This window comes from Cervus elaphus, chromosome 14, assembly GCF_910594005.1.
Source record: "Cervus elaphus chromosome 14, mCerEla1.1, whole genome shotgun sequence".
Classification (NCBI taxonomy): domain Eukaryota; kingdom Metazoa; phylum Chordata; class Mammalia; order Artiodactyla; family Cervidae; genus Cervus; species Cervus elaphus.
The window spans coordinates 30,764,623-30,790,210 of NC_057828.1; the positions used below are offsets into that span (position 1 = coordinate 30,764,623).

Below are 25,588 nucleotides of genomic sequence, written 5' to 3' on the forward strand. Positions count from 1 at the left end.
AAATACAATAACAATGAACTGGTGAAAATATGAAACAAGTTACACAAGGCTTAAGCTTGGGGTTTGTTTGTTTATCGATTCAGTGAGTTTCTGAGAACTTCGGCACCGTTTCTGACCGCGGGCCGCACTTTGAGAGCCCTCTTCAAAAGCAGAGGCGGGCTTAGGAAGGTGCAGAGTCATCCGGGTGGCCCAGGTAACAGGGGCGGAGCGGGACTGAACCCCGGTGGCCCCGCCCGCCCGCTGGGGGGCCGAGCCCGGGCGGGGTCAGCGCAGGGTAGTCACGGAACGCGCGGATCGGGAGCAGGGGAACCCGGAGAGCCGGAGCCAGAGGGACCGCCAAGCCCAGGAGCCAGGGAGCCGACGACCGTAAGCGCTCCGGGGCGTCGTGCGCAGTTTCCCGGGGCCCGGGCGCTCCCAGGGTGCAGGGGCGCAACGCGATCCCGAGGGCTGGGGGACGCTGGCGGCGGGCGCCGTATGGCCAGGGCTCTGGGGAGACTTCCACACAGGCCTCCGCCGCCGCCCCTGCCCCGCCGCCCGCAGCTGGGTCCCAACCGAGGCCTCGCCGCGTGCGGTCCGCAGGCGCTCGGGATTCCGAGAAGAGGCCCGCACGCACTCTGCCAAAGGACTCGGGCGGGCGGGGGAGCGCAGCGGGGCCCCCCTTGCCTGGCTCTCCCGGGGAGTACAGCTTCCAGGGGGCGTCGGGCTCATGCAGTGAAACTGCACTTTGTTCCCGGAGTCCTAAAACCGACCTCAAGTCTTTTAGCTGAGAAGTCCTCTCACCATCTCTAACCGCGGTCCCAGTTTTTCTCTCCCGCTCCCGGCTCTTCTCTCTGGAGAGAAGGCCAACCCCGCCCAGCTCAGAGCCCAGGAGAGGAAACGTGGGTCCGGGAAAGAGAGTTCACCGCGCAGTAGGAGCCCAGGGATGTGACCAGTCTAAGGGCAGCAGAGACCCGAGACTCCTGCAAGCCTCCCTCCCCGGAGGGATGCTGGGGAACTTAAGCCTCTGGCCCCTCACCTGCCCGGCCCTTCTGAAGCCTTCGGGGCGCGGGCTCTGACGATGTTGTGACTCTAATTTTGATTTCTTTTAAAGCCGCGCCTCCCACCCCGTTCACTCTCCTCTACTATATAAACTTCAGGCTCCACAGAGCCTGCGTGGGCCCCTGACGCGGGGATGGGCAGACAGCCCTCTCTTAGCCCTGTCCCCGCCCCGCGGGCTCTGTACAGAGAACAGGAGTGAAAGGTGAGGGGGGACCTCTGCATTCGGCACCTCAGCACCCGGTACATCGGATGTGAGCTGTTGCGGGAAATTGTTGAGAACATTGGGGTTTATGCCTGTTTTAGTGACACTCTGCAGACGCCTCTGAATTCAGCATTAAAAGTTAACACTTAAAAGAAGCGGCCGCAGCCTGGAAAGTTAACACTGTCTTCTGGTGTGGTGGTTGCATCCTTCTGGGAGTAGGGGCTTGAGGACCTTGTGGGGGTCTTTCACTAGCCCTAGTAGGTCTGATTTAGCAAGAAACTCTGGGCTTCCCTGGTGGATCAGGGGTGAAGAATCTGCCTGCAGTGCAGGGGACGCAGGAGATGTATGTTCGATCCGTAGGTTGGGAAGATCCCCTGGAGAAGGGCATTGCAATTCACTCCACTATTCTTGCTTGGAGAGTTTCATGGATAGAGGAGCCTGGTGGGCTACAGTCCATAGGATCTCGAAGAGTCAGAAACGACTGAAGTGGCTTAGCACAGCACTGAGCAGGCTCAGCAGTTTCTCTTTCCCAAATGTCCACACCTAGAAGGGCTTTGTGATGACTTCCTCATGTTTCCCGAGCAAATCCAGAGGACTGACCATGTGTGCAGGCTCTGCCCCGGCCACGAGGGCTCAGCAGGGACCATGTCTTCATAGAGTCTTTAGTTTTGTTGGGGGAAAGATGGACAATACGCAAGATAAATTTGTAAAATATAACGTATGTTAGAAAGCCATGTGTGCCGGGGAGAAAAACACAGCACTGAAGGGAGAAGTGGGGGGTGGGGGGGGAGGTGGAATGAGGGAGTGGCAGGCTGCTCTCTGGAGTGATGGTAGACCGGGTCAAGGACGTGCAAAGGCCCCATGCCCGGCATGTGCCTGGCACGGGTGAACTTTATGTCTGTCTGCTGAGTGTGGGCCAAGCTGCCACCTGCGTCCTTTGGTGTGAGTGATCTACTGGATAAACTGAACTGGCCCAGCCTGAGAACAAGAGGCTCCCCCACCTCCAGTTCCAAGAAAAAGAAAGTCTTCCATGGAAAATAACTGATCAGCAAGGCAGCCAGGATGAACTTCAACACCATCTGCTCCAACCCACATGCTCCCTGTGTGATCCCACCTGCCTCCCAAGCTATGCCTTAAGCACCGTGGCTGGTACAGACTTACAGGAGTGGGAGGTCTGTGGGACATGACGTACTGGGGGCTCTTTGGGCAGAGGGACCCTTAGCGAGAGGGCATCGGATCATTGGAAGAAGTGGGATGCCTCCCCTAGCCCCCTCCTGTGGTGTCCTTGTTTGTGTCTGAGGTCTAAATCCAGCATTAGCTGGAGGTCACAGGGAGCCCCTATGTTATCACTGCACGGTGACCCACCCATGGACATAACCCAACATGCCCAGACTTGGTCTTTGTGGACTCGCACCTTGACTTTGTTCCCAGCATCCTATCCTGGCCCAGACATGAGAAGGGAGGGGCTGCCCAGGTTCCAGTTCTCCATCCTTGAGCTGAGATATTCAAAGATATGAAACACAAGTGGGTTTAAAAAAACAAGGCAGGGCTAAGTGTGCGCTGCTCGCTGCTGCCAAAGAAAGAGCCCAGTGCAGACCCACTTGGGCTGAAGTGGGCACAGAGCAAGCCTGTGGTGACTTGAGGGGCCTCTAGGATCCCATGCTCAAACCCCACCTCTGATCAAACCCTACATCCCGTCATGAGTGATCTTTTCCTTTGAGAGGTAATCCAGTGCCGTGGAAGAGAAGATCTGGCTGGTGTCTCTACTGTGCCAGTCAGGTCCCCTCTGTGGACCTCATCCATGAAATGAGGTTGGACTTTATAATCTGCAAAGCTTCTTACAACTCTATTATGTGATGATTCTGTGCATAAGAATCCAAAGGGATCTTCAGAAAAGGAAATGGGTTAGTGGGGAATGGTCAGCTTTGAGGGACTGGGGTGGACCTGCAGCCTATGCCAGATCCACTGGGGGCAGTGTCAAATGGAGTGAAGGGCCAGGCCCGGGGTGTGGGCCCGGGACAAAACCCCAGGCAGAGGTTGAGGGCCAAGGGTTAAGGCAGAAGGATCACTTCCCAGCCCAGCTGGCCCTGTGGGTTACCTGTGGGCTGCCTATGGGTAGCTCTTGACCTGAACTCTAGGAGCAGAGGATCCGGGGGCTTGTGATCAGGTAGGGGAGTTGCAGCAGGGAGAAGGCACCCCAGAAGTTCGTCCTAGAGGGAACCGAAGCTTTGCCAGGGAGCCAGTCGCCTCCACCTCCCTCCCTGAGTGGGGAGTGCTGGACGCTCCCTTGCCAAGAAGATAGCTGTACAGTCCTGCCCTTGCACACTGTATTACTGAACAGGCAATTATACAAACCAAGTTCAAACTGAAACAGTCTCTTGGCATCAAGGGTATATAGCCAGCCCTCTGTAACCCTGGGTTTTGAGGCCATGGATATGGAATCTGCCAAGACAGTGGGCTGACTATATAAGGGACCTGAGCATCCATGGATTTTGGTATTTGGAGGTCCTGGAACCAGTCCCCCATGGATACTGAAGAAATAACTGTTTACATTCCTAAGGGTGGTTTATCCTTTGTCACCAGAGAGCAGCTATTTTCACTCTCTAAAGTCTAGCCGGAGAGCTTATCTCCAGGCAGGCTCCAGGACCTTCAGGGGAGTCTTCCTGTCCACTGGACCCCATTGTCTGTGTCTTGGCTTTGCTGTCAGGCAGTGGACACTTGTCACAAGGACCCAGTTGAGGGCACGGTCCAGCTACTACAAAGCCACATCTGCTAGGCTCTCCATCGCCCGACTGAAAGTGATTGCATTATGGGGAAAAAAAATACTCTTCTGTTTGGGGAGTTTAAGGACTTTCCGGAGGATTCTGTAGCTAACCCACAAACGGAGACCATGGGGCTTGTCCTAAGTCAGGAGCAGGCGTTTTGGCTGCCTTTAACATTTGGGAAGATTCATAAACAGACTGCATTAAAATGCAGTTTTGGCACTTACAAGCTGGGTTAACTTGGACAAACTATTTAACTTGTTGAAGCTTAATTTTTAAATCTCTTCAAAACAGAAAAACAAAAACTATTAACATGACTTACTTCTCGGGGTTATTGTAGAACATGAGATGTTGTGCTTAGAGTCTTCCTACCCCTATGGCCCAGCCCAGGGCTTCTTTGGGCTTCGTCCAGGGAGGTGGTGGCACCCAGATGCATAGTGATGTTCTGGAAGGGTTCTGAGCACCCCCTTACCCCCTATGGGCCCATTGGGCTGGCTCTAGCTGGGCTGTGGTCTGCAGTGTGAGCCGTGAGGGCAATGGGAAGCTGATCAGGAGTGAGCAGGAGGCCAGGTGACTCCGGCTCAGAGACCCCCTACTGCGCTCCTCGCTGGCTGGGCCTGTGCCTCACCCTTCCCCGAGGACCACCACCTCGGAATGTCCACCAGCAGCTCAACCTGGGGCTTGGCTTTTCCTGCGGAATGAGTGACCTTTGCGATACTGGGTGCGGCTTTCCTGTTGTATCACTCTTGTCAGAAGTGGAGAGACTTGGACATTTTGGAAAATAAGAGAAACAGGTTCCAGCGCCAAACTCCATGATTAACCCCATGAGTGCCAAGGGCTCAGGGAAGTCTGACTCTCTTACCAGCTCTTTGGAGGGAAATGGATGGCCTTTCCCGCTTTCCAGTTTTCTCCCTGTGAACCAGGCTGTCCCTGTGAGAAGGCAGGAGAGCAGCCTGGTCGCCAGCTGTGGAGAGGTGGCCCCCTGCCCTCACCCGGTTATGTGCCCCCTTCCCACAGGCAGGTCTCAGGGTCACGGTGATACTGTCAAGGTGGAACATCTTAATTTCCGAGTTGCCTGCTCAACCTTTGGTTGAACACCAGAAGTATTTTTAGCTTTTGTATTTCTTTTTGCAACCTAGACATTTCCACAAGCAGACTGACCCCACCAAGACAGCAGCAATGCAGAATATTCCTCTAAACTCCGACCTGAGTCCTTAGGGCTGCAGTACGTGAGCACAGGGACGCCTTTCTGTGCATTTTAGATAAGAGAGCCAGCTCAGGTGACCGCGCTGTGGCCCAGCCTACAGTGCTATCGTGTTACACACTACTGAGGAAGCGCCCAGACCCGGAGCACACTGCTGAGAAAGCCACCCTGGGGATGGGAGGAAGGGAGAGAGTGTGGTGAATGGTGGGAAGGAAATCCAACAGGTGTATTATATGGCCCACACCTATTATCTCCTGAATAGAAGTCTTTCTCTCTTCAAATAGAAAATGCCACGTATTGAAATTCCAGGAAGGTAATGCTTTTTCCTCATAGGCAGTGAACTGTGTTCCACTTGGGTTTTTCCTTTGGTGATTTGGAACCAACGGACAACTTGACAGGTCTTATTTTAATTGGCAGACGTGAGATGGAAAGGGTTCAAATAAAACTCCCTGAGCGTGAGTGTGTGCACCCTGTGGGGTAGAGAGAGAGCCTGCTCCCCACTTGTGTTGTTTAACTAAAAGTATTGGCTGAAGGTTGAGTGAATGAGTTTGTGGCCACCCCTGCTCCAGGGGTATTTAAAATCTGTGGAGGTTGCTGTCCCCTCCCTGAGGTGCTCTGGGCCAGCCAGCCCACCACATGGCCCCCCTTCACCATTCCAGACTTTCCTGTCAGATACTGAGGCTGCCCCCTCCTTATCCCAGGCTGAATCCTCCTGCCAATGCAGGAGACACGGCTTCAATCTCTGGTCCAGGAATATCCCCTGGAGAAGGAAATGGAAAGAAGCCCACTCTGGTATTCTTGCTGGGACAATTCCATGGACCGAAGAACCTGGCGGTCTATAGTCCACAAGAGTCGGACATGACTGAGTGATTAAACAACATATCCACCCTGGAGCCCCCTGCTCTTCCCTCTCACAGAGAAACCTCCTTAACTTCCCACCTTTGTGCAGGTAGCACTTCCTCAGGGAAGGTTCCCTCAGCTTCAGCCTAGGTCTGTCTCCCCTACCTTAGTGTTCCCAGGATTGAAAAACAAAAAGTGAATGCCCTCTTTTTTTCACAGTCAAAAATTCCCTGTGTGACCACTTTGTTCACTCAGTAGGAGATGTACTTTATTCTGCCCATCTTGCAGACGGGGAGACTGAGGCATGGAGGAATGAAGTCACTGGCCTAAGGTTACCTGGCCTATGGCTGGCAAGTGGTAGAGCCAGGATTCAAAGCAGGCCATTAGTACCTGACCACCAGCCGAGCTGGCACCCTACTCCGTGATTTTCATCGGATCCGTGGTCACTAATTGTATTCTTCCTTTCTATCTATTCAGGTGTGTGTATGCATGTATAGCTGGGGACAGAGGGCAGGGTGACTCTCCAGGGCAGACGGGGATGTGTCTTCCTTCCCTCAGGACCCAGAACAGGGGCTTCCCCATCAGAAGGCTGCCCCCCACACTGTTTATACTTTTTTACATCCCTTTGTTTTTGCCTATAAACTACTTTTTCCTTTCTCCCAGATGCCGGCTCCAGGCTGCTCTCCCAGTTTTGGCTCCAGGTCTTTCAGGGAGATAAACACAGTCCTCACCCTACTGCAGAGGATTCTAATCAGCCCAGCCCAGATGACCTAACCCATGGACCCCGTCCACCTGAGGCCCTGCCGGCCACTGGGGCTCAGGGAGAGGGCTGTGAGTGGACAGTCTGGTCACGCGCTGGGCTGTGCAGAGTCGGGGAGGCACCTGCACCCAGGGCTTTCCCCCACCTACCCTGGGCCTGAGTGCTCTCTGCCACATCGGGTGTCGTGGTTGGGGAGCCCTGGGAGCCCCAGATGTGGCCATCTGTCGGCCTGCATTTGAGGAAGAACGTTCGTGGTTTGTGTTGGCAGGCCAGCCTGAGGTGGAGGGGAGGCTGTCTGTTATCCCCATTCTGCAGGCTGTGCCTCCCCCCACAGAGGAGCAAGGCTGGGTAGGGTGGGGAGGGGCCAAGCCTGCTGAGGCACACAGACCCCCAGCCCCACCTTTCTCTGGCCCGGAGTCTGGGGGCCCACAGCGTACCCCTCTGCCACGCCATTGTTGGCCAGTGGCTGGCTTCTCCCAGAAGGAGCGTGTGGTTCTCATGTCTGAATCCCTGTCAGGAAGACTTAGGACCACAGGGTGGAGTGAGGAATTCCCACATGGAGGCCAGAGCTGGGCCTTCTCCACAGGCTCAGGGCTGTGGCCAACCTTCTCGGGCTCTTCTTGTGAAGGACACTGGGGCTTAGGGTGGAGAGAGGAACTCCCACATGGAGGCCAGAGCTGGGCCTTCTCCACAGGCTCAGGGCTGTGGCCACCTTCTCGGCCTCTTCTTGTGAAGGACATTGGGGCATCTGGCCGAGGGCCAGGTACATGGTGAGCGCTGACTTCGAGTTAGCTGGTAGCTTTCTATAGTTTAGGGAGCATTTTCTAATTGCGAGGTTCTCGCCACCTGCCTGATTTGAGGAAGGAGAGTCTCCCAGTTCAGGCTGTGCCCCTCCCCACCGTGATCGCCAGGATCCTGAGGCTGATCCTCACCCTCTAGATCTCAATCTTGATTCCAGCTTGTGCTGCATCCAGCCCGGCATTTCTCACCATGTATGCTGCATAGAAGTTAAATAAGCAGGGTGACAACATAGCCTTGACGTACTCCTTTCCCAGTTTGGAACCAGTCCGTTGTTCCATGTCCAGTTCTAACTGTTGCTTCTTGACCTGCATACAGGTTTCTCAGGAGGCAGATAAGGTGGTCTAGTAGTCCCATCTCTTTCAGAATTTTCCACAGTTTGATGTGATCCATACAGTCCAAAACTTTAGTGTAATCAATGAAGCAGAAGTAGATATTTTTCTGGAATTCTCTTGCTTTTTCCATGATCCACTGGATGTTGGCAATTTGATCTCTAGTTCCTCTTCCTTTTCTAAACCCAGCTTGTACGTCTGGAAGCTCTTGGTTAATGTAACGTTGAAGCCCAAAAGTGAAAAGTCGCTCCAAAAAGTGAGAGTCTTGGTTAATGTACTGTTGAAGCCCAAAAGTGAAAAGTCGCTTCCAAAAGTGAAAGAGTCTTGTCAACTCTTTTGCGACCCTGTGGACTATACAGTCCATGGGATTCTCCAGGCCAGAATACTGGAGTGGGTAGCCTTTCCCTTCTCCCTCTTCCCTTTTCCCTTCCCAACCCAGGGATCAAACCCAGGTCTCCTGCATTGCAGGCAGATTCTTTACCAGCTGGGCCACCAGGGAAGCCCAGCTGAAGCCTAGCTTGGAGGATTTTGAGCATGACCTTACCAGCATATGAAATGAGTGCAATTGTGCAGTAGTTTGAACATTCTTTGGCATCATTTGGGATTGGAATGATAAGTGACCTTTTCCAGTTTTCTTTCCAGTTTTGTCCCCAAAGTAGCAGGAAGCTATTTAGGAGTTTTAACAGGGGCATGATGGGGTCAGATTTGGGTTTCCGGAAGATCGCTCTGGCCGCAGGGCACACTGGAGGAGGCAGAGCAGGGGTGAGTGGACCCAGCTGTAGTCCAGGGAGAGAGGGGCACCACCTGGGCACACGGGCGGGCTGGCGGTGGTGGAGGTGGATTTGTGGTATAATTGGGAGGTGGAGCTTCCGGAAGTCGCCTATAGATTGGATGTGGATGAAATGGAGGATGGGGGGTTTCAAGGCCATCGCCTGGGGTTTTGGCAGTTAGAAGTGGGTACTTCCAGCTACAGGGAGAGGGAACCACAGAAGAAGACAAAGTTTCAGGAGACAAGTGCAACTCAGATGCATTGGAGGAGGCTTTGAGACATTGAGGAACTGTCAAGTTGGCAGGTGGGTGCCTGAGTCTGTTGCTCAGAGCAGGTCTGGGTTGGAGATTCAAGTGTGTGTCCTCTGTCCAGAGGCGGCAGTGGGAACTGCGTGCACAGAAAGGAGTCCCGTTTGGACAGCAGGTCTCCCACAGCCCAGGCAGATTTCTTTACCCCATTTCATATGCTTGCCAGGCCCCCAGCTCTCAGATGCCGGTGGGTTTCCAGGTTTCCAGATTCACCTTTGTCTCAAGGGCTTCTTGGCCACTGGGAAGTCACACCAGCGAGTTTGTGCAGCTCTAGTGCTGTGAGGCGTCTGACTTACTCTTGGAGCAGGATCACAGGGAAGGGTCGCTCTTGTGGTCTTCTATACTTTAGGAAATGCATCATTATTTTATTTGGGGGCAGATAGTTCAGGCATGTGGTAAAAAAGATTTTTTCGACATACAGAAGTCTATTCAGTGAAAGTTTGTTTCCTCCTTGCCGGAGGCCACTGTTGCCAGGGTCTGCATGAACTCTGACGGTCTCCACATGACTCTGTGTGTCCTTTGGTCCACACCAATGTCACCCAGTAATCGTACACACTTTTTTGTACCCTACTTTTTTCACTTACCTATCATGGAGATCTTTTCATTTTAGCATATAGATTTACCTTCTGCACATATTCACTGTATGAATGTCACAGACCATTTCACAGTCCCGGAAGATGGAGTATTTATATTGTTTCGGTCTCCTGCTTTTACCAAAAAAAAAAAAAAAAGCTGTAGTGAATATTTTTCTACATACGGCATTTTACTTAAAGGTAAATTCAGTATTTTGGAGGCAGAAATTCCTAGAACTAGAATTGCTGAGTCAAAGGTCATTTGTATCTTACATCTTGACAGGTATTACAAAATTGCTTCTCACCCAGGTTTTTATTTAAAGAAGAGTCTGCATAGTTGGAGTCAAGTGGGACAATATCCTTTTCTGTTCTCAAGAATGATGGCCCCATTCTTGACAACACCACTTTGAGGAGCCACCTACTGTGTTGTGTCTGTCTTTTGAGAACATACCTTTCTGTGACTGGGGCAGCAGGAAAGTGTTTATTTATCATGTTCTATAGCATTGAGATTGTATATAGCATTGAAAATTTTGAAAACTGAGCATTTGTTCTTAAGAGTATGTGCCCTGGAGGACTTGATATATTTTCTTTTCCCCCTGACTTTCTCAATCAGTTAGGATTACTTTAGGCTTTATGTAATAGAAAACTCAAAATAACAACAGCTCAGACAATATAGAAGTTTATTTTTCTGTTATACAAAGGAAGTTTGGAAGTAAGTAGTCCAGAGCTGGACTGGTGGTTCCATGATGAATGCAAGATCCTTCCATCTTTCCCCATCTTCTCTGATTTCCATCCTCAAGATCACTTCATGTTCCAAAATGGCTACTGGAGTCCAGCCATCATGTCTGTGTCCCAGGAAGCATGAAAAAGAAGGGGAAGGGCAGAATGTGCAGCTTTCCAGCTGAGTCAGAGCTCTCTACATAGTCTTCCACACACATACAAGACCAGTACCCTTGTGCAGGTTGTTCACTGGACAAGGAAACCATTCATATCATCATCATCATGGATTTGTATTTTTATTTCCAAGTGCTTTCTAGCAGATGGCAGTGAGGTGTCCTGTAACAAAAGCAGTATATTAGGTTCATTTTCTGACAGTATTTTGAGGAATGGATGTCTTTTCCTAATTCACACGAAGGTTCTGTCTAGATCACAGATGGCTCTGCCTCAAACACACTTCCAGCTCTTTGTCAGCACCTAATCACCCTGTCATACCGAGAGCCAAGAAATGTAGCGTTTAGCTGGGCTTCTCTGACTAACATAAAACTTCCAACGCTGAGAAGGAAGAGGAAAACATAGCTGGCAGTCTGCCACAATATCTCAATCTGGGAGCATGTCTGCTGGAGCAGCCAAATCACTAAGGGCAACTGGGGTGGAATGCTGGGTTTGAGTAATCTCCTGCCTTGGCCACCTTTTTCTCACGCAACCATGAAAGACTTACCTCCCAAGTGTATTTCCTTTCCTTGATCCCCTTGGGATCTAATTCACAGCAGAGTCCTCTGAATTGCAAACACGATTTCGAAGTTAAAACTCCTGAGTCAACTTCATCATGATGAAGTGACAATTTATAAAAGAGATAAGATAGGGACTCCTTTCAGTTAATATAGGAAGAAATTAAATGACTGCACTCCAAAGCTTGTAATCAACTCTTACACTGAACATGGATGTAGATTATTGTGAATCTTTGCTTATATTCCATGCACTTTCTTACTTTCATGTCTTTGCACATGCTCTCTCTCTTTTTTCACTTGTGGATTTTTAAATGCCCAGTGAATTTGTTTATTTATCCTCACTGGGTCTTAGTTGTGGCACGCAGGATTGAGTTGCAGTATGTGGGATTTAGTCCCCTGACCAGGGAATGAACCTGGGCCCCCTGCATTAGGAATGCAGAGTCTTAGTCACTGGACTACCAGGGAAGTCCTTGCCCATGCTCTCTTTTCTCCCTTGATGTATCTCCATTCCACCATTATTTTCTGTCTGGTAAACTCCTATACATCCCTAAAAACCCTATTCAATGACCCCCATACTCCATGAAACATTTGTGGCAGGCTTACCACTCTTACCTTTGTACACTTCTCTTCCATCTGTGTAGATATTATTGTATCTATCATTTGAGGGATGTTATTTGTTCATTTGTTTGCCCTTCTAGAGTATGAACTTCAGCAGGCACAAGACTGTGTCTTGTTCCTTATGCCTGCAAAGAAGCCAGCTCATCATCACAGGCAGTGTTTGCCAAACCGCCCTTTGACCCATACTTGCTTTTCCAAGGCACCAATCCAGCTCTCTCATTTTCTTTAAAAGAGCAAAATGACTTCTTGATACTTTATACATTCCAATTGCAAACAGAGTTTTCTTTTGACTTTTAGCATCAATCTCATAGTGAACTGTTTGTTTTAAAACTGGTGTTTCTGCCCCAAGCATAACAGAAATACTTTACATTAAGTGAAATTCTTAGCCTGAGTTTACTTTTAACAACGCTAAAGAGAACTAAGCACCGCTTTTACTTGACCTCCTATATTTAAAATTGTCCTTTGCAAGTCAAACCCAGAAGAACAAAAGAAAAATGAAATAATAAATTGCTCTGTTTGTATATTTTAGGGGTAAAGATCACGATATTGCGCAATTAACTGTTTCAACTTGAACTAATTCCTGATTTTTTCCCAAGTTTCATAAGCTCATGCTCAAAGCTTTGGTACAGAATTTGGGGACTTAAGTTGCATACAATCCCGTTTCTTATCAGGGTAGTCAATTGTTTAGATTTCCCTCCAAGTTCAACATCTTAGAACTAAATGACCACCATCTTCCAGTTATTGTGTCTTTAAAAATATCTGGCTGCTTTGCAACAAAAACTCCATTTTCCTTTTGAGACCAACTAATCATTTTTTAAGGAAGGGTACTGTGACTCCAGGAAAAAAAAAAAAAAATGTTTTCATTCTGAAAGGCTCCTCACTTCCCCAATTCTTTAAGCAAAGTATTTTGCCAGTATTCTGGAAAAGTGCATTACAAGCAAAACAAAACAACAACCTATTAGATTAAATATATTTTTGGAAGCTTTGGAGTAGATGAATTAACCTCCAATTTCAGATGCTAGCCTAATAAAGCAGAGACTCTCATTTCGTGTTGTATTACTTCTGAATTTTTCATAGTATTTCCTAAATATTGATGTTTTTATGTGGATAGACTATTTTCTACACCAGCAGGAGCTGACCACACAGATGAGATAAATATAGCTTTCCTTGGAAACAGGAAGCCTTAGTAAACAGAATTCTACACCCTAATGTAACTTCTCAGAACAGAAAAGAATGGGGACTACCCTCCAGAGACATCTATTGCAAAACACTAGTAGCCAAGCGGTATATAACCTTGCACTTTCCTTAACCTTCAAGTTTGTCTTCGGTGAGAGGAGGCCAGTAGATGACCATGCCATGCACTCTCCTACTCCCAGTCTGCTTATGCAAGTCTTTAGCAGGGTCCTAGGCCTGTCGTCTAACAGGGGTAGGGACAGGGGTCCTCTGGGGTCTCTTGAGGCATGAAAATTCCACGTAGTGATAAAAGCACACATTTGTGGAGTACCTGCTTTGAGCCTGTGAAGTTGACACTATCCCCATTTTACAGATGAGACCACAGATGGTGACTCAGTTGGTAAAGAATCCACCTGTAATGCAGGAGACCACCTGCAATATGCAGGAGACCTGGGTTCGATCCCTGGATTGGGAAGATTCCTTGGAGAAGGAAATAGCAACCCCACCAGTATTCTTGCCTGGGAAATCCTTTGGACAGAGGAGCCTGGCAGGCTACAGTCCATGAGGTCGCAAGAGTTGGACACGACTTAGCAACTAAACCACCACCATCACAGATGCTCAGGGTGGTTTGGGAAGTTGGCCAAAGCCCTTCAACTGGTAAATGGCAGAGCTGGACTTTGAATTACTCAGACAAGGAAGCATGCTAGAAGATCCCTTATTGTAAACTCCCAAATGTTCCAGTTCTTAAAGGTAGTCTGAGTTGCTGTTGGAGGCAAGGGGGTTCCCGTGGAATGAAGGTTCTGCAAGAAAGTCAGGCTGGCTCCTCAAATAGGAGCACCAAAGTGGGCCACTGGGCCTCCCCAAACTCGCAAGTTGTTTGCATTTTCCTTATGTTATGGTGGGACTGAGCGACACTTCGTTTCCAGGGACCCAGTGACTAGGTCTGCCCTCTAATGTCCCACCTTCTTCCAGGAATCAAGCTACCAGTGGCTGATTTCTGAGTCAGTTAGTCTTACTGAGTAAAGAAAGCTTGGGTTGGGGTGCCACAGTTGAGGGGTGGCATATAGGCTATGGGGAGGCCTCTGACCATGGCCACCCCAGACTCATTAGAGGGCATCCTGGGGGTGAGTCCTCAGTCACCCTAGATTGGGAAGATTCCCTGGAGAAGGAAATAGCAACCCTACCAGTATTCTTGCCTGGGAAATCCTTTGGACAGAGGAGCCTGGCGGGCTACAGTCCATGAGGTCGCAAGAGTTGGACACGACGGCAGGATCACCCGCTGAATTGCATCAGTGCAGTTGCCCAAGTCTTGCTCTTCAAGCCTTTCTTTTCTAGACCTGTCTATACACTGCACTCAGTGGAGAGTTTACAATATAGTGCTTGAGTCCAAAGAAAAGCACCGTGCTGAAGTCTCTTATTATAGATCAGTTTTGCTTGTTTTTGTCCTCTATACAAACAGAGTCATATGGTGAGTTCTCTTTTGTGTCTGGCATCTTTGGCCCAGTGCTGTTTGTGGGACAGATCCATGCCACTGTGTGTAATTATAGATTATTTGTTCTCCTTGTAGGGTGTTCCATTGTATCAATAGACCATTAATTGCAGTGGGAGGACATTTGGATTATTTCCAGTTTTGGCTTCTACAGGTCAGACCTGGATCATGTGGCTATGAACATTCTAGGTTGTGATTTTTGGTAAACATGTGAACACGTGGACACATTTTGGTTGGATCTATACTTAGGAGTGAATTGCTGAGTCATAGAGTTGGTATCCGCCCAGTTTTAGTCGATCTGCTAAACAGGCTTCCAGAGTGACTGTTTGAGTCTCTTGTTACATGTTTTTATAGTGATTAACAATTTTTATTATTTTTTTATATTTATTTCTCTGGCTGCATCAGGTCTTAGTTGTAGCACTCAGGATCTTCTGTTGCTGTGCACCACTTCTCTAGTTGTGGGGTGTGAGCTCCATAACACATAGGCTCAGTAACTGTGGCTTAGTTGCTCCGAGGCATGTAGGATCTTAGTTCCACAACCAAGGATTGAACCTTTGTTCCCTGCATTGCAAGATGGATTCTTAACCACTGGACCACCAGGGAAGTCCCTCCTGTTCCATTTTAATTCATCCTAGTTTCTCTCTAGGACTGTTACCTCAATTCCAGTTTTGATGGGACCCTCCACCTACCCTTCCACCTTCAAGGTCAATGTCTTATCTGTGTCCAGTTGTCAGACTGAGGCCCACCAGCCAGAAGTGGGCCTGAAACCCCAAACCCCCCAGCTTCAAGCATGTGTTTGCACTGACTTGGAGGGGACAGAAGAAACAGAAGCTGGAGGCTGGGGGAAGACAGGAAAGACTCCTGCAAGGAAGGTGACTTGGACAGTATGCCAGCATTGCCCCAGCTTCTTTCCAAGCTTTCCGAGGTCCCACTGCCCCCATAGTTGCAGACTGTAAGAAGGAGAGGTTATGGAATTTCTCCCCACCAGGAAAATAAAGTTGGTAAAACATGAGAGTTGGGCTGCTGAGACTTTCACGGGTCTGGCTGGGGGGCAGCAGGGTCCTCTGGAGCTGTCACATTTAGTTTACATTTAGTTCTTCTGGGATCTTGGACTCTGTGGATGTGGAGTCATGGTTCCACCCTTCCTCCATAACAGGAGGGTACTTGGATCCAGCTTTCTGCATGGGACCAGTTTACCAGTCTGTGCACAGAGAGAGGCTCTGCGATGCTCACCTGTTACCTTCAAGACGATATTTTCTCTTTGCTTCTTGATTCTGTAGAAGGGTCACAGTCCCTCCTACCTTGGTCAGACCCAAGTGTTTATTCAGTAACTGTTGGTGAGATTCCTGTATCTGCCAGAACTGGGTTCAGTGTTCACTGGAATACCTTGGGGAGCAAGACAGATGGCCAGCCTTCTTCGAGTTTATAATCCAGTCTAGAATCCAGGGGTTCTCAAAGTGTGGTCCATGGACCATAGGCAGCAGCACTGCTTGGGAATTAGTTAGAAATGTAGATTCTCTGGCCATACCCCAGATCCCTTGAATTGTTCAACAAGCTCCTCAGATGATCCAACACATGATAAAGTTGAATCACTGACCTGCAGTGTGGGTTCTCCACTCTATTGAGGGCAATTTCTCCCCCAGGGAACACTTGGCAATATCTGGAGACATGTAATGTCATCCCACATTGGGAAGGAGGTGGTATTACTGGCTAGAGGCCAGAGATGCTGTTACATTGCACAGGCTGTGGCTCAGATGGTAAAGCATCTGCCTGCAATGCGGGAGACCCGGGTTCTATCCCTGGATCTCCTGGAGAAGGAAATGGCAACCCACTCCAGTACTCTTGCCTGAAAAACTCCACGGACAGAGGAGCCTGGTAGCTGACAGTTCATGGAGTCGCAAAGAGTCGGACACGACTGAGTGACTTCACTTTCACTCTTCACTAAGAATTATCTGATCCAAAATGTCAATTGTGCCAAGGTGGAGAAACCTTGCCCTGCACCAGTTACAATAGAGCGCAGGAGTGCAGTGGTCCTTTTCTCCTTTTTTTTTTCCGGATGTGCTGCTCCCTGGCCTCATGGCTTTGGGTGAGTTATGGCCACCTCTGGACTCAGTTTCCCCAGCTATGAAGTAAAGGGGCTGGACTCGGGTTGCTGAGTTCCTCTTCAGCTCGGCTGTTCAATGGCTCCAAACTAGCGACTGGCCGGCCCAGAGAAGCTGGGCTGATGCAGCCCCTCTCTTCCCCTGGAGGTGGGGATAGGGGGTTGGAGTAGGGAGCTGTGCCACCTGCCTGGAGCCACCCCCTCCCCCACCCTAGGCTGCGACAGCCAGAGTGCAGTTGGCCTTGGATTTCCCGGTGAACAGTGCTCTTCCCCCTTGTGGGCGATGTTGCTTCAACCGGCCCAACCCCAAAGAGTCCGCTCTTGGGAGAAGAGCCATCAGCTGGCTCCACGCCATCGCCTACTTTGTGCAAGGAATTGGGCAGGCAGAGTGGCGCCGTCTCTCCTGAGCCTCAGACTTCCACTTTCCTCATACTCTAAATAAAGCAGCAGCCCTAAGCAGGGAGATCCGGAGGTCTGAAAGCCGCCGCGGGACTCCGAGACCCTCCACGTCCCCGGCGGTGAGCGTCTGTCTAGGCTTTCACTGACTGGCCTGAGAGCGTGGGGGCGGAGTTAAGCCTAAGGATGGAGGGGCTGAGCTCTGATTGGTCTGACTCAGAGGTCCCGCCTCTTCTCGGAGTTCTCGGACCAACCACCTCTTTCCTTATGGACCCGCAGCTCCAGTGAACGGGGAAGGGGAAGAGCTTGTTTATTATTATCTAATTTGGGGGGAAAAATATTCTGACCTGAGAGAGGCCTCCCGTGCAGTCGTGGCTCGCCTGTGCTCTGACTGGGACCCAAAGGGCAGGTATGCAGGCTTGAGGCTGGAAACAGATGCTGAGAGGAAATAAGATGGGGTGGGTAGGTCGGGGAGGCAGGAGCAACATACCCAGCGACAGACCGGGAATGAATGCTTTGACGACAGATTCTAATCCTCCAAAGTGCGATGTGATTTGGGGCCAGTCCCTTGCCTGCCCTGGTTCTTACCTTAAGTGATAAAGAAAGGTCAGTGAAATTTGGCTCCTTAGTGGGTGGATTTGCATGGGCCATGGTTTATCACATCCCTTGAAAACCCACCAGCAGACAGTCAATACCTGTTACACCGGGCTAACCTTGAGCGCCTTGCTTCATGTGCATTTAATACCTGCTAATAAATAAAGGGTAGTTGCTGCTGCTAAGTCACTTCAGTCGTGTCCGACTCTGTGTGACCCCATAGACGTCAGCCCACCAGGCTCCCCTGTCCCTGGGATTCTCCAGGCAAGACCACTGGAGTGGGTTGCCATTTCCTTCTCCAATGCGTGAAAGTGAAAAGGGTAGTTAATAGGTGGCAAATTAACACACTGCAGTAAAGCTTGCTTTGTAATCTGAGATCAATAGCACTAAAGCACCATCCTTGAACCAAGAACTAATATTCTTATTATCTTAATTACGGTGCAAGCCAGCATGGCCCATCATGGTGCCCCTTGTCCAGGTCCCCAGAGTTTAGATACAGTGCTTGAATATTGATCATTTCAACACTGTAGCTCATGGTTCTGTTTGTTGTCGAAGTCCAGGGGAGATAACTGTCTGCACACATATCAGATCTGCTAGGTTGGTAGCACCCAGCAATTGTTAAAAGGCAGTAGAGGGTGAAGGTGGCAACTGCAGGCCCCTAGCATGGATCTGGGTGCAGTATTTCATAACTCTGTTTCCCTGGCTGCTTCCCAAGGAGCTGCTCAGAGGATGAGAACTCAGAGTTCACATGGACAAGTGAAAGCCCTGGGATAATTCAACACAGAAAAGGGACAGTAGGGCATTTATAACCCAGTGGAAAATGGCAACCATGCTCTTGACCTCTCTGTGCTGAAGTCAGGTAAGGAGGGTGATGTGTATCATTCACTTGGGAGAATAAAGTTAACCCCTCTTGTTCATTATGACTGCAGCTCCCTTGACAACATCCTGCAACATCTTATTTGCATCCACTGTATATGTTGATCGCACACATACTGGCAAAGTGCCTTTCTGTGCCAGACATTATGCTGGGCACTGTGGTCAGGGCAGGGGCTAGGATAGACACAGTTCTTGTCTTCCCAGCTCCAGACTCTTACGTTGTGACCCACCCGACAGGTGAACCATGTCTGTCTCTTCCTGCTGCCAAGGGCAGCTCTGCTCTCTGCTTTCTGTCTTTTCCCACACGCTCCCCAGCACCTCACAGCCCCTGCCTTCGAATACCACAAAGACTAGCAGCTGGCTCTTCTCAAAGGGGAGGGGTTTCCCTGGCAGAGACAGAGCATCTCTTTGTGGGAAGTGGGAGAAGCCTGTGCATGTTTTCTTGGCAGAGCAAACCGCAGGGCCTTGGCAAGCCCCCAGCAGTGGATCGAGGGCACACTGGGGTGGGTTTGCTAGCGGCATCCTCCCCCTGCCCCAGGTTTCCAGGGGAGAGTTGGGCTGGGCCTGGGAGGTAGCTCTGCCGAGGTCTCTGGCCTGAGGATGGCGCCCATATTCACGCACATTTCTCTGACTGTGAACCTTCAGGGGAGGGGGGTTACTTCCTTGGAAATGTGCAAAATGAATAGCTAGATAATAATGCCGAGCCATTGTCCACCTGGTATTGGTTTGCAGGCACTAAGCTCTTCTTTCTTCCCCTTTTGCGAAAAAAGTAGGGGAGTCAGACAAATGATTAAAACATCTGAATTTATGTGAAATGTAATAGGCAAGTCTGTAGACAGAAGGTAGATTAGTGGCTGCTTAGGGCCGGGGTGGTGTGGGGGACAAGTGCCAGTAATAGTTAAAGGGTACAGGGTTCCTTTTTGTTGTGATGAAAATGTTCTAGAATTGTGAATATGGTTGCATGTATCTGTGAATATACTGAAAACCACTAGATTACATGGTATGTGAATTAAATCACAATAAAACTGTTGACAACCAGCTGAGATATATGGCCACATTTGGGCCACTGAACACTCCACCAACCTCGGATGCACTTAAACTCCCAACTCTTCAGACCTCCCCCCTTGCCCTGTATGTACACCCTGAGGAGAGGCCCCTCTCAGGGAGAGACAGCAAGGGGCAAGCATGACTCCATCTCCTCTCCTGAGCCCATTGCTCAGAGATGTCCCTGCTCGTCCTGTGAGGGAGGGGACGTCACAACAGTGGAGAGAAGCTTCTCAGAAGTGTCTGGAGGAAGAGACCCCTCAGAGAACCACGAGGCCTCAGACATGCAGAGCCCACCACCCAAGGCTATGCAGACGCCAACCCAGCTTCATCTTTTCTAAATCTGATTAATGAATTCCATAGCTTGGTAGGATTATGGTGATTTTTGTGGCTTTCCCTATTGTTTTCCAATTTTTCCATACTATGCTTATGTTGGGCTTCCCTGGTGGCTCACCAGTGAAGAATCCGCCTGCCAGTGCAGGAGATCTCGGTTTGATCCCTGAGTCGGAAGGTCCCCTGGAGAAGGAAAAGGCAACCCTCTCCAGTATTCTTGTCTGGAAAATCCCATGGACAGAGGGGCCTGGCGGGCTGCAGTCCATGGGGTGGCAGGAATTGGACAGGACTTAGCAACTAAACAACAACAAATGCTGATATTTTTTTCATGTCAAAAGTACACAAAATCGAGGGTTGGGTGGGAAAGAAGTCAGGATTCTGGCATTTCCAGCCAGAGGTCAAGGGCTATCTGGCAGACTGTTGTTGATGGGCTGTTGCTTTTGCAGGAGTCATGTGGCTGGAAATACTCCTCGCCTCAGTGCTGGGCTTTGTCATCTACTGGTTTGTCTCCAAGGGCAAGGAGGAGACTTTGCCCCTTGAAGATGGATGGTGGGGGCCTGGGGTGAGGCCCACAGCTGAGGAGGATAAGAGCATCCGCCCATTCAAGGTGGAAACATCAGATGAGGAGATCAACGTAAGGCACCTCTTTCCCGGTGGCTGAGCAGAGGGGAGGGCGGTGAGGGCGGGGAGGCCCCATCTGGGGTTGGGCCTCAGGCTAGCCCTGGCACCAAGGAGGGTCTTCCGAAGTGGTCCCTCTAGGGCTGTTTTCTGCCTGCTTTTCTCCCACTGGACTCACCTACTCTGCCCACCCATCCCTTCTGCGCCTTCCCCCTCCTCTGTCTCCACGTTCCCGGTTCTTAAGGCCCAGCAGTGCCCGCACGAGGAAAGGAATGCCAGCTGAATCCAGCTACCTGCATTAAGGGTCACAGAGAGCAGCTGTTTCTGCCTCCTCTGTGCCCCACCTGAAACCCTGGGAATGAGCTTGAAGGCAGAAGTGAGGCCCTTCTTGGAGCCTGGGTGGAGATCATGAGTGAAAACAAGCCTGTGGTGACATAAACTGCAGCAGCACAGAGAACCTGGCTCAGGGCCAGCTGTGGCCAGGCACCTGCTGTGTCTTTAGCCCCTCGTGATCATGTGCAGTGACTGCGGTCATGTAGAAACTGAAGCTTAGAGAGGCAAAGCAGTTGATGCACAAGTGACTGAGATAATAAGCTGGAGGATTTAGACTCAGATCTGTCTAATGCCAAAGCCTGGGCCCCATCCTGTGCACACGGCTGGAATCACGGGGATAGGTGTGACCCTGGAGTGGGCTAAGCAAGGCTTGAACAGGACCGGGAGGGTGGGTGGACCTGGGACATCCCTCCCCATTGTTTCTTTCATTCTGTGGGTATGGGAGCACCTACTGTGTGCAGACCTAGTGCCGAGTACTTGGAAGAAGAGAGAGAGCCTTCCCTCAAAGAGCTTCTCGTCCAGCAGTTGAGAAGAGGAGCAGACAGTGAAGAATCCCCCTTGCAATGCAGGAGACCCGGGTTTGATCCCTGGGAAGATCCCCTGGAGAAGGAAATGGCAACCCACTGCAGTGTTCTTGCCTGGAGAGTCCCATGGACAGAGGAGCCTGGTGGGCTACAGTCCATCGGGTCACAAAGAGTCAGACATAAATAACTAAGTGACTAACACACACATACTCACATATAGTGTATCACTTAACACTGTGTATCAGAGTCAGCAAACCTATTCTGCTACCTTCTTTTTAAAATTTAATTTTTATTTTACATTGGAGTATAGTTGATTTACAATGCTGTATTAGTTTCAGATGTACAGCAAAATGAATCAGTTATAAATATTACATATATCCATTCTTTTTCAAATTGGAACCTGCCTGCAATGTGGGAGACCTGGGTTCGATCCCTGGGATGGGAAGATCCCCTGGAGAATGGAAAGGCTACCCACTCCAGTATTCTGGCCTGGAGAATTCCATTGACTGTATAGTCCATGGGGTTGCAAAGAGTCAGACACAACTGAGCAACTATCACTTTTCCATACAGGTTATTACAGAGTATTGAATAGAGTTCCCTGTGCTGTAGTGTAGGTCCTTGTTGGTTATATATTTTATGATTAATAGTCTGCCACCTGCTTTTGTACAGCTCCCATGCTAAGAATAATTTTTACACCTTTAAATGGTTGGGAAAAAAATCAAAAGAAGAATAATACTTTGTAACATGGAAATTACCTGGCATTCAAATTTCAGTGCCCATAAGTAAAGTTTTATTGGAACACAGTCACTTCCATTTGTCCACGTACCATCTACGACTTTTTCCATCCTGTAAGAACTGAGTAGGTTAGCTGCAGCTCAGAAAACCTAAGCTACTTATGATCTGGCCCTTTTGAAAAAAGTTGACCAAATGAAAACAAAAACAAAGACGTTGGCCACCCCCTGCCGTCTGTGTGCTGTGTGCTTCGTCGCTGAGCTGTGTCCCACCCTTTGTGACCCCAGGGATGATAGCCGACCAGGCTCCTCTGTCCATGGGATTTTCCAAGCAATAATACTGGAGTGGGTTGCTATTTCTTCCTCCAGGGGATCTTCCCAACCCAGGGATCAAATCCTCATCTCCTGCGTCTCCTGCATTGGCAGTCAGATTCTTTACCACTGAGCCACCTGGGAAGCATCCCTTGCTGAATATAAGCCTCAAGAAATTAAAGACGCATTTTGTTCATACATTTAAAAATAAAAATGAGATGTAATCTGAAGTTGAAAGTGAAAAACGTATGTTTGGGGAACAGCCACCATTGGGAAGCCAGGAGCTTTCTTCTGGGATAAACCTGACGACCCAGAGCACGAGTCTGCAGGCCAGGGGCCTCCTCACCCCGTCTGGTGAAACTTTGCTTTGCCTTTACTGTAGCAGGGGGTCTGGTGGCTGCAGGGTTTTCTCTGCCTTCTGGAAACAAACTTTCTCTTGTGCTCTGCGGCACTCACCTTCTCTCCTTGGGGTCTCACATTTTGCTCCAGGACTTACATCAGAGGATCGACAGGGTCCGTTTAACTTCACCTTTGGAGGACAGTCGTTTCCACTATGGTTTCAACTCCAACTATTTGAAGAAAATCATCTCCTACTGGAGGAATGAATTTGACTGGAGGAAGCAGGTGGAGATTCTCAACAAATACCCTCACTTCAAGACTAAGATTGAAGGTATGTTTTCAAAGCACCAGCTAGAGAGGGATGTGTATGACAGAAACGACCTTCATAGACACTTAAATAAGGCTGGGACTTAGAGAAAGCTGGGAGACCCAGAATTCGATTATTGGTCAATGAGATGTATTTGGAAGATATAACCCCACTCGGATGCAAAATTAATGCAAACTCCCAACAAGTCCAATGGTCTTTTGAGCTAAATGGGAAAACATAAACAAATTAAAAACCAAAGAAATGCACAATTCAGTTAAATGATGGAACAATCTTTGAGAGGATGGAGATGAGACCTAGATCTGGGCATGGCCTCAGTCAACTCAGCCCCTCCTTGAGGCTTTGGAGTCTATGATATTGTGACTGCTCAAGGGTGCTCAAGCTGTCAGTCAAGGTTCAAATAAAAACTGTCTGGTCTCTGCAGCTTTAGACCTCCTGTCCAAACAGTATCATAGGTTGTCACCCAACTTCACCTGGAAGAGAAGCTAGCTTCAGAATGTTCTTGGAAAGGTAACCTAAATTAATTTGGGATATTAGTTTCCATAGTGGAAAAGTATTTTTTTAGCCCAACACAGATTTAGAATCAGATATAGAAATGTTTAAGAAAATCAAGCTCATGCTGTTAATTTGTACAAATTTATCTATTTGTTTTTAATTATAGTAAAATATTCCCCTGGAGTGGGAAATGGCAACCCACTCTGGTATTCTTGCCTGGAAATCCCATGGACAGAGGAGCCTGGAACGCTATTGTCCATAGGGTCACAAAGAGCCAGACTCAACTGAGCATACACACATAGTAAAATACACATAACATAAAGTTGACCATTGAAAGCATTAAGTGTACATAAGTCACAGTGGATTAAGTGCTTTTATATTGTTATCCAGCCAGCACCTCCATCTATCTTCAGAACTTTTTTTATTTTGCAAAAACTGAAACTCTGTCATTCAACTCTAACTCATGTTTCTCTCCCTCTCCCTAACTTCTGGAAACTACCATTCTGCTTCCTGTCTCTGTAAACTTAAATATGAATTCTGAATCTAAGGACCTTGTATGAATGGAATCATATGATATTTCTCCTTTTTACTGGCTTATTGCACTTAGCATAATGTCCTCAAGGTTCATCCGTATTGTAACATGTGTCAGAATTTCCTAAGGCTGAATAATGGTACATTTTGAATAATGGCACACATTGTTATCCATCAGTGGACACTTCGGTTGCTTCTGCTTTTTAGCTATTGTGAAAAATATTGCTGTGATTATGAATGTACAAATATCTATTTATGTTCCTGTTTTCTGTTCTTTGGGTATATGCCCAGAAGTGAAGTTGCTGAGTCAACTAGTAATTCTATGCTTAATATTAGAGGGAACTATAATACTGTTTTCCATAGCAGTTGTACCATATAAGTTTATCTTTAAAAAAAAATATTCGGAGAAGTTAAATTTACCTTCCCAAGGGTGAAAAGGGTCGAAATTGCCCAGGTTCCTAATTTTCCACCCCAGGAATACATATAAATTGAAAATTCTAACTGCTCGCATATGTATTGTATGTATGTGTGTGTGTGTCAGTATGTCTCTGTTCCTGGCTCCCTGGCCTGAAATTTGCCCAAGAGGACCTCCCTTTTCACTCTCTCTGCTACCATCCTCCTCCCTCACGTTTAGGCCTTTTCAGGGTCCTTTCTGCTCCCGCACTGACCCTTATGCTCCCGGCTGCTCATGGCTCAATCTGTGACCTTTCCTGGACGTTCTCTCCTCATCCCCACTAGCCTCCTTATTCGGCCTTCTTGTCCCCGCCACTTCCCTGTTCTGTGATGAGCTTCTGACTCCAGGCCATGTCCGGGACGTCCTGCTACAGATCAGTCTTTGTTCTCAGAGAGTCTGAGACATGCAGGGGATTTGGGGGCTTCCCAGGTGGTACTAGTGATAAAGAATCCACCTGCCAATGCAGGAGGCATAAGAGACTCGGGTTTGATCCCTGGGTCAGGAAGATCCCCTGGAGGAGGGCATGGCAACCCACTCCAGTATTCTTGCCTGGAGAATCTCATGGACAGAGAAGCCTGGCAGGCTACAGCCATAGGGTTGCAAAAAGTCAGACACAACCAAAGTGCCTTGTGTGCGCGCGTGCGCACACACACACACACGTGTGTGCACAGAGGCCTCCAGGGAGCCCAGCACCTCCCAGCGGGAGCAGGGAGTCTCCTGAGTCACAGGGAAGTGGAGGTTCAGGGCTGGAACCCAGCTGTCTGGTCTCCCGGCCTGTCCCCTCCTCCTTCACCTGTGGCCACTATTTCGGCACTGGCCCTCGGCTGTGACCAACCACTCCCCACTGCGCTCTCCCCTCACCAAGCTCGTGGCTGCCCTCTGAACCCAATTTGTCTCCTCAGTTCTGACCCAGCACCTGGGCACAGAGATCCTACAGGCACCACAGATCCATCGGGCGACCAGGAGAGCATCTCACCGCGAAGAGAAGGAGGACCCGTAGGGCAAATTTTAACTTTTTTTTCTTTTTTTAGTTTTTAAAATTTCAGTATTTAAAATTTGAAAAGTGCAGAAGGAGACACAGTCTCCCTCTCGTCCCTTCCCAGGGACAGCATCTGCTTCTGTTAAATAACGTACTTCCAGGGATTGCCTGCGTATACGCTGCTATACAGAATGGATGTATATGTGTGTTTTTTCTAATTTTAAACTCATGATAATGGGATAAAATTTGAATCAAAAATAATCTCACACCATGCTGTGTGTTCCAAAGGA

General features: G+C 49.1%; 1 protein-coding gene across 4 annotated transcripts in view; it reads left to right on the top strand.

Annotated features, from left to right (window-relative positions):
* Nucleotides 1-213: 213 nt before the first annotated feature.
* The window catches only part of EPHX1 (epoxide hydrolase 1), a 37,220-nt gene continuing 11,845 nt past the window's right edge, over nt 214-25,588 (top strand). The window contains exons 1-4 of one of the 4 annotated variants that reach the window (XM_043923048.1): nt 17,074-17,219; nt 18,120-18,263; nt 20,104-20,291; nt 22,665-22,845. In XM_043923048.1, coding sequence (XP_043778983.1) covers nt 20,109-20,291; nt 22,665-22,845 — 364 coding nt within the window. In that variant the 5' untranslated portion in view covers nt 17,074-17,219; nt 18,120-18,263; nt 20,104-20,108. Of the gene's footprint in view, nt 367-17,069; nt 17,220-17,278; nt 17,417-18,119; nt 18,264-20,103; nt 20,292-22,664; nt 22,846-25,588 lie in introns of those variants that run through there. The other 3 variants (XM_043923046.1, XM_043923047.1, XM_043923049.1) reach the window with 3 other exon arrangements.